The sequence below is a fragment of the Enhydra lutris genome, unplaced genomic scaffold (genome assembly GCF_002288905.1).
Source record: "Enhydra lutris kenyoni isolate GAN:26980312 unplaced genomic scaffold, ASM228890v2 scaffoldscaffold11, whole genome shotgun sequence".
Lineage (NCBI taxonomy): Eukaryota > Metazoa > Chordata > Mammalia > Carnivora > Mustelidae > Enhydra > Enhydra lutris.
In genome coordinates, this window is record NW_019154095.1 from 39,823,240 (window position 1) to 39,835,372 (window position 12,133).

Consider the following 12,133-nt stretch of genomic DNA (forward strand, 5'->3'; position numbering starts at 1 on the left):
TGCACTTACCTAGTAATGCCTTCTGTATTTACAATAAAGAGCCCTACTTTTCTTGCTCTTCTTCTCAAGAAATATAAAGCCAAAGAGAGGTCTCAGAGAACTGCAACCATGTAAGTGCCAGTGAGCATGGTCAGACGTTTTGCCAAAAAACAGTCAAGGTAAAACAGCTCCACTTAATTTTACTTTGCTGAGAATTTCTTGACCCTTTTATTCTACCTAGGCTATTTGACTAACTTAATGACCCCAATTCAATTCTCCCTGAAGATTTTCACCCCACTACGCTCATTTGAAAATATGTACAAATATTTCAGCTAAAAGCTCCATTCCTCAAGCTGACCTCAGAAAAAATAAGCACCTCCCTCCCACTACCCAGCAGAATTTCTCCCCCCACTTTCAGAGCCTGGTATTCTCCTGCTAGTCCTTGATGCCTGGGACTCCTCCCTGCCGACTCTACTTAGCTGCCCTATTCTTACCCTCCCACAATAATGACAGATACCCAGATCCCTTTCACAATCAAAACCTATTAGGTATCCTACTTCATCAGGGTCAAGTTCCTTGCCACATGTTGCCAATCTAATAGGATATACTGATATGAATGGGGTATTCTCTGTTCCAATTTTATAGAAAACATTCCTGCCTCAAAACAAGGTTGGGAGTTTATGGAAGGGACCTCAGATGTGAGAATAGTTTCCAAAGAGTTTCTAAAATTTAGAGAAACTGATTTTGAAATGCAGAAGTACACTCTGGAGTTCTGGGCAGATGCTGTAAGCAAGAACCCTGACTACAGGGAACATACACCAAGTATGGGCGGGTGGAGAATGCGTGGCCCACAGGAAAGGATAGTCCCCCAACTCCAGCCACCTGGCACATCACATGAGCCAGGCAATCAGGCTGGGTGGAGAACATATGCCCGTCTGAAGTGGGCAGTCTCCATCTGGCCCCAGCTGTGAGCCAGCATCAGGGTCGAGTGTATCAAATATTCCAATTATTAAGGAAGTCAGACATCTCAACTGTTGTGAGAAATCTCCCAATCTCCAGATGTTCGGTTATTAAAAGAAGCAGAACACCATGGGTAAAATAAGATGTATCTCTAAGCTGAGCTTGACGTCCTCTGCTGTGATGGCTCAGACAGACAGGGCTGGACTTGTAGCAGGTTGGGGGCAGACTGTGGGACACAGGAAAAATCAGTTAATAGAGTAAAAACTAAAATGGATGGAAACCCAGGTTGGGCCAGAGTTTGAGAACAGGGCCTGTTAGATGACCCATGAGAGATGAGACAGAGGAGGAACCAGGGAGCTGGAGGGTTTAAACAGCTATGCCATGGCCTGGTTGCCGAGGCTGAGAGGGAAGAGTGGGAATTCACTCATTCACCAGCTGCAGCTCAAGCACTGTCCAGATGTCCAGGATACAAGACGGACAGTGTCCTTGGCCCCACAGAGCTTGTACAGAGCTCATCAGGAGACGCAGACCGTAAACCAGCCAACGAAGAAACAAGAAAACAGACAACAATAAGGGCGATGCAGAATTAGAGTAACAGAAAGAGAAAAGAAAACTAGATGGGTATTTCGAGGAGGCCTCAGAGGGAGAAATGTCCGGGCTGAGAGCTGTGACAAGGACACAGCCTGGCAGAGAGATGTACTCCGACCTTAGGGCACAGCTTGGGGGTAGAGATCCAGGGGCAGAAAGGGGCTCAGAGCACTGGAGGTGCACAGAGAGGCCAGCATGTCTGCGGCGCACAAAGGTTTGCTCAGTAGCGGTTTGAAGCAACGGTGAAGAGCTTGGATTTCATTCTCAGCACGATGGGAAGCCACTAGAGGTGGTAAAGCAGGGGAGTGAGTCTGACTCAGATTTTAAAAACATCACTACAGCTGCTGGGTAGAGAAGAGACAGTAGGGAGCAAGAGTGCATGAAGGGAGACAAGAGGACACCCCCGATGACGTATGTAAGACTGGAGTGGCTTGGACAGGGAGCAGGTGGCGGGGACGGAGAGAAACAGACTGAGGAAGCCACGTTATTTATACTGACTTATATGGGACATGGCACTGTTTTTAGTTAAAACTAGTATCAGACGACTCATTATCCATATGGCAGGAAGGATGACTGTGGTCTTAGTGTGAAGTGCCCGTTAAACCACACACTCACAGAAACCAGAAGGGAGAGCTAACGAGTGACCCCACCAGGACAGTCAGGAGAGAAGGAGAGAGTAGCTACCTAGCAGCCTTAGTGATCTTTTTAAAAAATGAATCAGAGGGCATCTGGGAAAGCCTGGTTAGCAGAGTTCCGAACCTAGGGCTCATGGCCGGATTTCAAAGCATCTTTCAACCTTGGAAATGATTTCCGAAATTGTGCATGTGTGGGTTTTTCTTTGGGAGGAAACAAATGAGTTTATCAGAAGGTTTAATAACCTTACAAGCCTTCAGAAAGGCTTTGTCGTCCCTGCTCCATTCTTTATCATACAGTCCAGTTTACAGAGACATCAGATTGAACTGATTTTAAGGCACATCTCTCCTCATGCCTGGGGCTAGTAAGTATAACTCAGGGTCTGAAGAAGTGGTAGGAGAGGAGAAGGGACAGAAGGAGGGTGAGACTCTAGGCTCCCCTGCAGTATTTCACCTGGAGCATGGGTTAGCAAACTACGATCTGCAGACCAGATCCTATTTTCATAAATAAAGTTTTATTGGAACATAGCCACCTCATTTGTTTACTATTGTCTATGGTTTGTTTGTTTTGTATTGTAACAGCAGAGCTGAGTAGCTGCAACAGAGACTGTTGGGCCTGTAGAGTCTACACTATTTATTTCCTGGCCCTTCACAGAAAAAGTTTGCTGACTCCTGACCTAGAGCACCTCCGCTGTCATATTGTTACAAACTGGGCCTCCATGAAAGCATTCACTGAAAGGTTCTTCTGCTTTAATATAAGTTTAGAAATCACTATTCTGCCCAGACCTGCTCCCTGGCCCCCTCAGAAGACCAATGGGTCTTCACATTCTCTGGCCTCCCACATCTTTGTGCAGACTGTCTTCTCTTCACAAAATCCACCCTCCAACTCTAATGACAAAACCCTCTCCTCTATCTAGGTACTTCAAAGCTGATTTCAAATGCTGACCTCCTTCATGAAACCTCTGCAACGTCTCCCCTTGGCTTGTAACAACTTCCCAGCCGGACCACCTCACCCTTTCCATTTTGAGGCCAGGACTAAGCACAGCACCCTGTCTAGATGTTCAGTGTAGTTCATCTAGCTTTGCTTTTTACCTTTAATTGATGCCATTCAGTCACAACAGGTAGGACTAATTTATACCAGGGTTTCTCAACATTGGCCTTTTGAGCCAGACAGCACTTTGTGGTGGGACTGTCCCGTGCCTTGTAGCACTATTTGCAGCATCCCCGCCTCTACAGGGCAGGTGCTCACAGCAACTCCTCCCCAAGCCGTGGAAATCAAAAAGTGTCCTCAGACATTGCCACGTGTCCCTGGGTTGAGGGGTGAGGGGGCAAAATCACCTCCAGTTGAGAACCGCTGATTTAAACAGAAATTTTAATTAAAAGACCTAAGCTTTATCAATTTAGCTCCAAAGCTGTCTTTTACATTCATTTCCAGCAAACCACAAACATATAATCTGTTAATAAACATATCTGAAAGGATTACCATGGTTTTTTCTCTTCCCTCAGCTAGTTTCCTCTTTTTATGTATATGTTTGTTACGATCAATTTCTACATCACCATACACATTTGATACATCCTCAAGAAGAACCAGTGGAACTTGGCTTGGGGCATTAGGACCTATGGATGGGGGGAAAACACCAACACTTAGAAATGCGGCAAGGAAAAGAAAACTTAGTATGCAAGGAAAAGAAAACTTAGTATCAGGTGGAAGTTTACTCAGCTGTTGTTTGAAAATACAGGTGTAAAAAGTATGTTCGGAGTGATCCCAGTTAGGTAGACAAACAAATATACATGAATAGGGGCTATACAGATATACAACACATTATTAATAAAGGTTCTCTCTCAATAACAGATTACAAATGCTTCTTACGTGTCTACAAATTTTTCATAGTAATCATGAATCATAAAATTAGCCAAAAACTCAAGACTATGAAGTTATATGTGTAATACCTGATAGCTACAAATTCTAAACAAAATCTAAATATGAGACTGTAAGGTAATACACAAAAATGAGAGCTGTATTATATTGGATGGGTGGGTAATTTCATTCTCTTACCTTCCTATTTTTCACATTTTTTAGAATTTATATGCAAAATGCAAAAATGTTTTGGGGAGGATATGTGCTATGGTGAGTGCTGTGAAGTGTGTAAAACCTGGCGATAAAATGTACCCCTGGGGATAAAAATACATTTTATGTTTATAAAAAAAATTAAAAAAAAAAAAAAAATCTCTGTCTATTGCAAAGCCTTTGTGATATCTACTTCAGTACTTTGCTACATCTGCTTTTTCAAAACAGAGGCACTGAATATCCATATTTAGTGTCACAGTACCACTATATCCTTTAATGTAGAAATTTAATTAATTAATTAATCAAATGGGCTCCATGTCCAGTGTGGAGCCCAAACACGGGGCTCAGTCTCACAAATGTGAGATTAAGACCTGAGTGGAGATCAAGAGTCAGACACTTGACTGATAGAGTCACCCAGGTGCCCCGATATAGAAATTTCAAAGTAAAATGTACTTATATAAAAAGTACCAGCAACTTAAAAAAAAGCACTCGTGTCACCCCACAATGATTTCGATCCAAGAACAATGTTAAGGTAAACATTTTCATCATCTTTATCACCCAACTGAAGCCAGTTTTGGGAGACTCTAGAATTCTTCTACTAACCTTGGAATAGAGATGGTTGTATGCTGTTGACATACTGGAATGCATTCTTGAAGAAGACCAGCACAGTGGAATAAACCACTTGGTTTTTATATTTTGCATGAGCTTCATTATCAAAGTTGTTCATGTATCTGCAGAGATCTTTCATTCTGTGCAAAATATCACCATAGCTTCTGAAAGATGAAGGATGATAAAAATTATTTAATTACTCTGGGCTTTTCAGCAAAAGGTCTAGAGAAAAGCCCCAACAGAAGCGTGACATTTACCAAATGTGGCTGGAGGCATGTGTAATTCCCCCTCTGAATTAGAGCAGTGATCAGAACACTCTCTCAGGACACAGACATGACAGAGTAGCTACTCTTTCCTCTGAATGCCAAGGAGTGCTTCAAGCTCAACAGCATCTTACAAGTTCATACTTCTGTTGGGAATCTTTAAATAAAATGAAAACCACCCTCTTTTGCACAGATACCAAGGTTACAAGAGTTGCCCAAAGAAAACTGTATCTATACATTATATGCTTTTTAAGAAAGTGTTTTTGTTTTTAAAAATCCTGAGATTACAGTATCAGAAGGCTTGCTAAGCAATTCTAGAAATGAACAATTTTTTACCGTCTTCCTTTATCCATCTGCCATTCACATCTCATTCCAACAACATTTAAAATCTTAAACAACCTCTCCCAAGGGTCCACAATCTGCGATGATTTTTCAGTCAGCCCTTCTATTATGTACTTCTGAGAGCTCCGTTTGCTGGGTGACATTAAATCAGCCACTTCTTGGGCACCTGGGAAATGAGAAAAAAGAGGCCTACGATTAATCTTACTATTTACTAGGTATGCAGTACTGGAGAGAGAAAGAGAGTCTGAATCCCTATTCAAGAGGCAGGAGCACAGAATCCCAACACATCGTGTGTTTTGTTGAAGGACCCACAGCCGGCCACTGGAACAGCAAAAAATGCCCTTTGAGCTTTGGTACGTGTATGAAGCTCAGGACATTAACATTATGATTCAGCAAGTTGACTGTTTCAGTCAAAGCGCAAAACTGATTCCAGAAAAGTCTCATTTCTTACCTGTGGTACTTTTTTCCAGGAACCATCTTTTAGAACACTATCACACTGGTACGCATCCAGAGAATAATCACAATGATGAGGGATTTTTGAGTTTGCAACTTACTAACATCTGTATAAATAAAACTGCAGGATATTCTCACTTACCTTGATGCTGACTCTCTGTTTGAGTAGATCTAGTGACATAATTGATATAAAATTCAGCTGCTTTGTTCAAGTACTTATATAATAAATTGGCAGGCAATCGGACATCATGGTTGTTAATTATTAGAGGAAGGACATCGCAAACTGTCGAAGCGGAAAAATAAGAAAAAAAAATTCAGTTGTTGTCTACCCTACAATTCTGATAGAAATGAAATTATTTTAGAGTTCATTTAATGTAGTACCTAAAATATATAGGGAAAAAAAACACATTTATGGCACATTTATTTAAAAATTGCAGTGCACAGGGACGCTAGTGGATGGAGTGAGCAAGGAACTACACAAGCAGATTTTACATTACGGTTGAGGGTCTAGTTCTTACACTGGGTGACAATTCAGATGTTTATTATTATGCCGCATACTTGAATATATTCTTTCAGGGGTATCAAATGTTATTTATTTGCCAGAGAGAGAGAGAGAGCCCACAAGCACCGGGGAGGGGCAGAGGTGGCAGTCTCCCTGCTGAGCAAGGAGCCTGATGTGGGACTTGATCCCAGGACTCTGGGATCATGACCTGAGCCGAAGGTAAACGCTTAACTGACTGAGTCACCCAGGAGTCCCTAGAAGTTGTTTAAATGCTTTTTGGACTAAAAAAATAAAGAAGGATTTAAATTTCATAATATGAAAAGTTCCTTTGCTTTCCACGAATGATCTTATCCCCGAAATGATACTTACTCAGCATATTCCTACATAAGGACTTAATACAAAATACAATTTTTCTTACCAAATAATTTTCTAAAGCAGTTAACAGGAGATTCTTGCTCTTCAATAGTTTCAGCCTCTAATAATGCTTCCCCAAGGCCAACCTGTTTCAAAATAGAGTAAATCATTTAAATGTGTTACAGTTTAAGATGTCAGAATTACATAAAGAATGGCTTTTTATATTTACCAAACAGTTTGTATATGCAAACTTCCCCAAGAAACAAATATTCTCATTTTAAGGACTAGAAAACAAAATACATCAGCAACACAGCCCAGAAGGAAACCCTAATTTAACCTGACCACTGACTACTTTGTCTTGGTTATTCTCCTCCGAACTAGCAAAATTAAAATGCTATCAAAATGTCTACAGAAACTTAAAGGAACCACTGGAACTAGTTAGAATGAAAAAGGAGAGGTAGAGATTTTCTACAAAATGTTGAAATTAACTGTACTCTCTACATCGAGATGTACTATGTTGACAAACCTTACCACTTTCAAGAGTTGTCAGGAGTAGCCAGTCATTCAGCCTACGCTAGGCTGGACACAACTGTGACTTTTAAGGCCACCTTTCCTTTCCTTTCTACCACGGATTCCCTAGCAGAGTAGAAAGTAGGCTTATCAAAATCCACCCAGACATCCGCATTATCTTCCTTGGGATCATTTGGCCATGCACAGGGCAGGGGTAAAACAATGGAAAAGATGATATAACACAAAAAGCGAATAGTTGAGTAACCATCAAGGAATGTATTGGGTTGAAGAGCATCCTCCCAAAATTCATGTTTACTCAAGAGTCTCAGAATGTGACTCTACATATATTTGATCTTATTAAAAAAAGTAAGGTCTTTTTAGATGCAATGAGTTAAAAAGAGGGCACAATGGGTTAGGGCAAACCCTAAATCCAATGACGATAATCCTTACACGATCATGTAAAGACACAGGAACACAGACAGCCAGGGAAGAAAGCCATGTGACAGCAGAGGAGAAAACTGGAATGATGTAGCTGTTAAGCTGAAGAATGACAAAGATTGGTGGTGACCACCAGCAGCCAGGGAGAGGTAGAAAGGATTTTTCCCTAGAGCCTTTAGAGGGAGCATGGCTCTACGCACACCTTGCTTTCGGAATTTCAGCTTCCAGAACTGTGAGGGAATAAATTTTGGTTGTTTTAAGCCACTCAGTTTTCTGGTACTTTGTTACAGCAGCCCTAGGAAACTAATCGAGGGAGGTACAGAATATGTCAACTGGGGCCAGAAGCTTGAAAGATAAGTGTGGATAAGAATAAACAGTAGAGTTTGAATTAACAGAGTTAATGACACATATTTAAAACTCAGTTTCCTCATCTGTGAAGTGGAACACTGTCTACCTCAAGAGGTCCAGGGAATATGGAAGGAGATGCCTGCCAATAGCACTCAACAGTTATTACAGATAGAAGGAATAGGGGGGAAAGCACATGAAGAACCATGCCTGTGAATACTACAGACTACGGCGCTCAGTTAAATTCAAACATTGTTGACCATAATGTAAGAGGATTTTTTAAAAAGATTTATTTATTTGGGAAGAAAGCATGCACAGGCAGGTGGGGGTGGGCGCAGACGGAGAGGAAGAAACAAAGAATCTCAAGAGGACTCCATGCTGAGCTGCGAGCCTGATGTGGGGCTCCGTCTCACCATACTGAGGTCACAACCTAAGCCAAAACCAAGAGTCGAACGCTCAACTGACTGTGCCACCCAGCCACTTCTGAAATAGGATTTAAAAAAAAATCTTACTGTACTTTACAGATTGCAAATAAATAGCACAGTCAAACTTGGTCACTGTTTCCCTTACACTGACGGGACAACTTCTGGAAATTTACAAAGTCTGATGACAGTGAAATCCTTTTAGCTTTACTGATGAAGATTCCTTGATTCAAGTTCAATCTTACCTAGTGTTCTTCAGCTTTAGCATATTTAGATATTCTAAATATTTAGAAATTTAGAATTTCTGCTTTAGAGTAATACACACTAGAGCTTCTAACCGAACTGATGAATGTGTTGATCGATTTTATTTTCTCTTGAGAAAAAGGAAAGGGTCAAGTCATACCCCATGCTGCACCACTGTCTCAGGGAAGCGTCTCAAAAGGAGAAGCAACATTTCCGATCGTTCCAATGTGTTGAAGCATTGTTCCGTAACCTTTAGTAACATTTCGCACTGGACCCGACCAGGGAGAGTTTCAAACAAACCTGTACATAACACATTTTATTTTTAAAAATTTCTTTTGGAAAGAAAATCCTGAAGCTACAGTGGAAATAAGGCATTTTCATGTATAGAACAGTAAGTCTACATTTAGAATCACTGTTTGAGTTTTATCTACAACCTAGAAGAGGCTTTTGGCTCAGATGGTACTGGACACAGATGTTTGCTGAATGATCCTTTCAGGATCATTTGGAGGCCTTATTTGGGTCCAGAAGGTAAGAATGGTGTAGGTGAAGGGTCATAACAGTGCTTGCTGTTGGCTGAGATAAAGAGGATGCATTTGTTTAAGTTGAAATGACCTAAATCACCTACTCTTTCATCCAGAATTTGAAATCTTTGATTGGCTATCACAACCAACACAGACTGAAGGTTAATGGAAAAGGTCATAAGTCACTAAAAGTTTCTCTCCTGTTTTGTGGAGATCTGCCTAATCTACAGATGCTTTCTGATAACTATAAAATCTGTTAAAAATATATTCGATTCTCTGGGCTAACTGATAAATCTACACTCTTTAAGGGTGCTTAGAGGTTTCTAAGCAAATGCTCAAGGGACCAAGTGACATCATTTGTACAGACTTTGGGTACCAATACCACAGATGTTGAGTTTTCTATGAAATTCCTATATATAAATTAGTGTTCCAGAAACAGTAATTTATACACCATTATCATTCTATTCTTACTTCTTAAAAATTGGGTTTGTTTATCCTGTGAGTCGTTCCTTAATGCTGAAGTAATAATGCTGATTTCTCTCCACACCACCGGCTGATCTGGGAAATTCACAAACCTATTTTAAAATGAATGCATTAAATTAAAATGTCAGATTCTATATAGTATTACAAAAAGAAAAGAGCATTAGCATATGGAGAAATACACACTTTTCTTTACTACAAGTGAACATGTTGATGTACTAAAACGAGCCAAAATAAAGATATAAAAATAAAAACTAAGGAAAATGAGGTTAATCACAAAAGTTTTTAGAGTTTTTTTATAAGTGAAAAGACAAATGAGCATAATATATAAAGCACTCCTAAATATGAACGAGAAAACAAATCCTACCCAAAGAAAAGAATACAAACAGCCAAAGAGAACACTTGAAAAGACAGTCTTACCAGTAATACAATGAACACAAATTTTTAAAAAATAGTAAGATACCACTTTCTATCACATTGGCAAAAATTAAAATCTGATAGACTGATAATATGAATGCTAGCACATATGTGGGAAAATGGGCACTCTTATACACGGCTAGTAGAAATGTAAATCGGAATAGTATTTTTTAGAGTAATTTGATAGTGTATTGTGTAATATCCTTGACTGTCAAAATCAATGTTTAAGAATCTACTCTATAGAAAAATACTAAAATACGGGTACATATTTGCTTACTGATACTCTGAATATAATCTCAAATAATTGGAAATACCTCAATGTCCGCCAGTATTATGAAATGCTATGCAAATATGAAAAAGAAGAGTTCCACATACTGAAAAAAAAAGGCATCCCTCCATGACAGAGGGTGAAGAAAGCAAGCTGCAGCGTGACGTATGTAGTATGATTTCCCTTCCCCACAAAAACCAACCTATACGTATTCTACTGTGCATACATGCACACACAGACACAAGAAACTCAACTCCGGTCGAGTCGGAGGGACTCGGACTTGTTATTCTCTATGCATCAGTACTGTCTGAACTGCAAGGGTACCGACTATTTCTAAAGTAAAATAAATTACTGGAAAGAAAAGTTTCAGCAGGCATCAAACACTGGGAGCCTTCTCTGCAGGAGGCCTGCCAGCCGTTAACGGAGGGCCCGGACGCAACAAAGTGAGCCGCAGATACCGGAGCTACAGATGCACTGGGAGGTCCTCCCCGCTCCGCTTGCACACATACACACACAGAGCCTCGCGCGAGACCCAAGGCCCGCGGGCCGCACTCACATGTCGTACAGCAGTCTCCCCGCGGTGGCGGTCCTCTCAGCGTTCCGCTCGATGGTGTACATCTCGTACTGCAACACAGATGGCCGCGAGGGTCACGACCTCCGCAAGGGGCGCAGCCTAGCTCACCGCCCGCCGCGCCAGCCGGCCTCTGTCGAGCTCCCCTAACCCGGGAGGGCCGGAGAGCCCAGCATCACCCGGGGGCCCGGGGCCGCGGGGCTCAGGAGTGCGACCCTCGGGCTCACTGACGATCCTTCGGTCCCCAAGACAGGGAGAATAACGTCTCCGCAGCAGCAGGCACTAAACGAATGGCTGCCACGCTCATGAACGAGCGGAGAACGGCCTTTCCGCGGGGCGATGCAGCGCCGCCCGGCCACCGAATAGCAGACACCCCCAGTCTCCAGCCGCCCGGACCTCAGGCGGGGTCCGCTGGGTCTCAGGGTGCGGGCCCCGCGGGGGAGAAGGCGTGCGAGGGGTGGCGGAGAGCGGGGCGCGGGAGGTGGGGAGACGTGGGAAGGCAGGGGTCGGGGTGGGCCGGACTGGAGGCGGCCGCCCCCAAGGCGGGAAGGGCTGGCGACCAGGGCGGCCCCAGAGCGGCGACGCGCTCACACCTCCACGGAGGCAGCCGCGCGCGCGGGCCGGACCTCACCTGGATGTTAAAGTCGGTGGGGTAGAGGCTGCGGGCTGTAATCAGCCAAGCCTTGGCTGCCCACAGGTCCTGCTGCACCAGCTCCCGGGCTCGCTGCACCAGGAACTCGCAGTCACCCTGGGCCGACATGACCCGGGAGGCGTCGGGCTGCAGGCAGCGGAGGTCGTTTACCTTCCGGCTCTGGAGACGCCGCCGCCGCCGCTGCCGCGGGAGAGGCTTCTGCGCATGTCGGGGTTGGCCGATCCGGATAAGTGTTCCGTGTTTTGCGAGCTGCCTCCTCCGGTCCGCCCCCTGTAACCGTCCAGCCCCTTCCTCTTTGGAGGACCTAGTGTTTTGGTACGGACTTTTCCAGGTCACCTCCAAAATGTGGAGAAGTGGATTCCCACTCTTGCGGGCTCCAGCGTGAGCGTCGTCCAGTCAGGGAGCATGCGCGGGAGCCGGTACTCACCGCGCTGCCTCTGCCGGTGCTTCCATCCTACTGGAGACCTGCGGGTAGACGGTCCGTGGGTGACCTCGAGGTCTGGTACCCCGGACCAG

At 43.3% G+C, this 12,133-nt stretch overlaps 1 protein-coding gene across 8 annotated transcripts in view; it reads right to left on the reverse strand.

Annotated features, from left to right (window-relative positions):
* Positions 1–11,796, reverse strand: part of LOC111144415 (integrator complex subunit 10) — a 39,618-nt gene extending 27,822 nt beyond the window's left edge. For 3 of the 8 annotated variants that reach the window (XM_022498701.1, XM_022498699.1, XM_022498694.1), the window contains exons 1-9: positions 11,597–11,778; positions 10,951–11,018; positions 9,701–9,804; positions 8,869–9,008; positions 6,815–6,896; positions 6,037–6,177; positions 5,436–5,607; positions 4,831–5,000; positions 3,643–3,776 (exon numbers count right to left, since the gene is read on the reverse strand). In XM_022498701.1, the coding sequence (XP_022354409.1) occupies positions 3,643–3,776; positions 4,831–5,000; positions 5,436–5,607; positions 6,037–6,177; positions 6,815–6,896; positions 8,869–9,008; positions 9,701–9,804; positions 10,951–11,018; positions 11,597–11,725 (1,140 nt within the window). In that variant the 5' untranslated portion in view covers positions 11,726–11,778. Of the gene's footprint in view, positions 1–3,642; positions 3,777–4,830; positions 5,001–5,435; positions 5,608–6,036; positions 6,178–6,814; positions 6,897–8,868; positions 9,009–9,700; positions 9,805–10,950; positions 11,019–11,596 lie in introns of all 8 variants that reach the window. The other 5 variants (XM_022498698.1, XM_022498693.1, XM_022498695.1 and 2 more) reach the window with 3 other exon arrangements.
* Between the last annotated feature and the right edge of the window lie 337 nt (positions 11,797–12,133).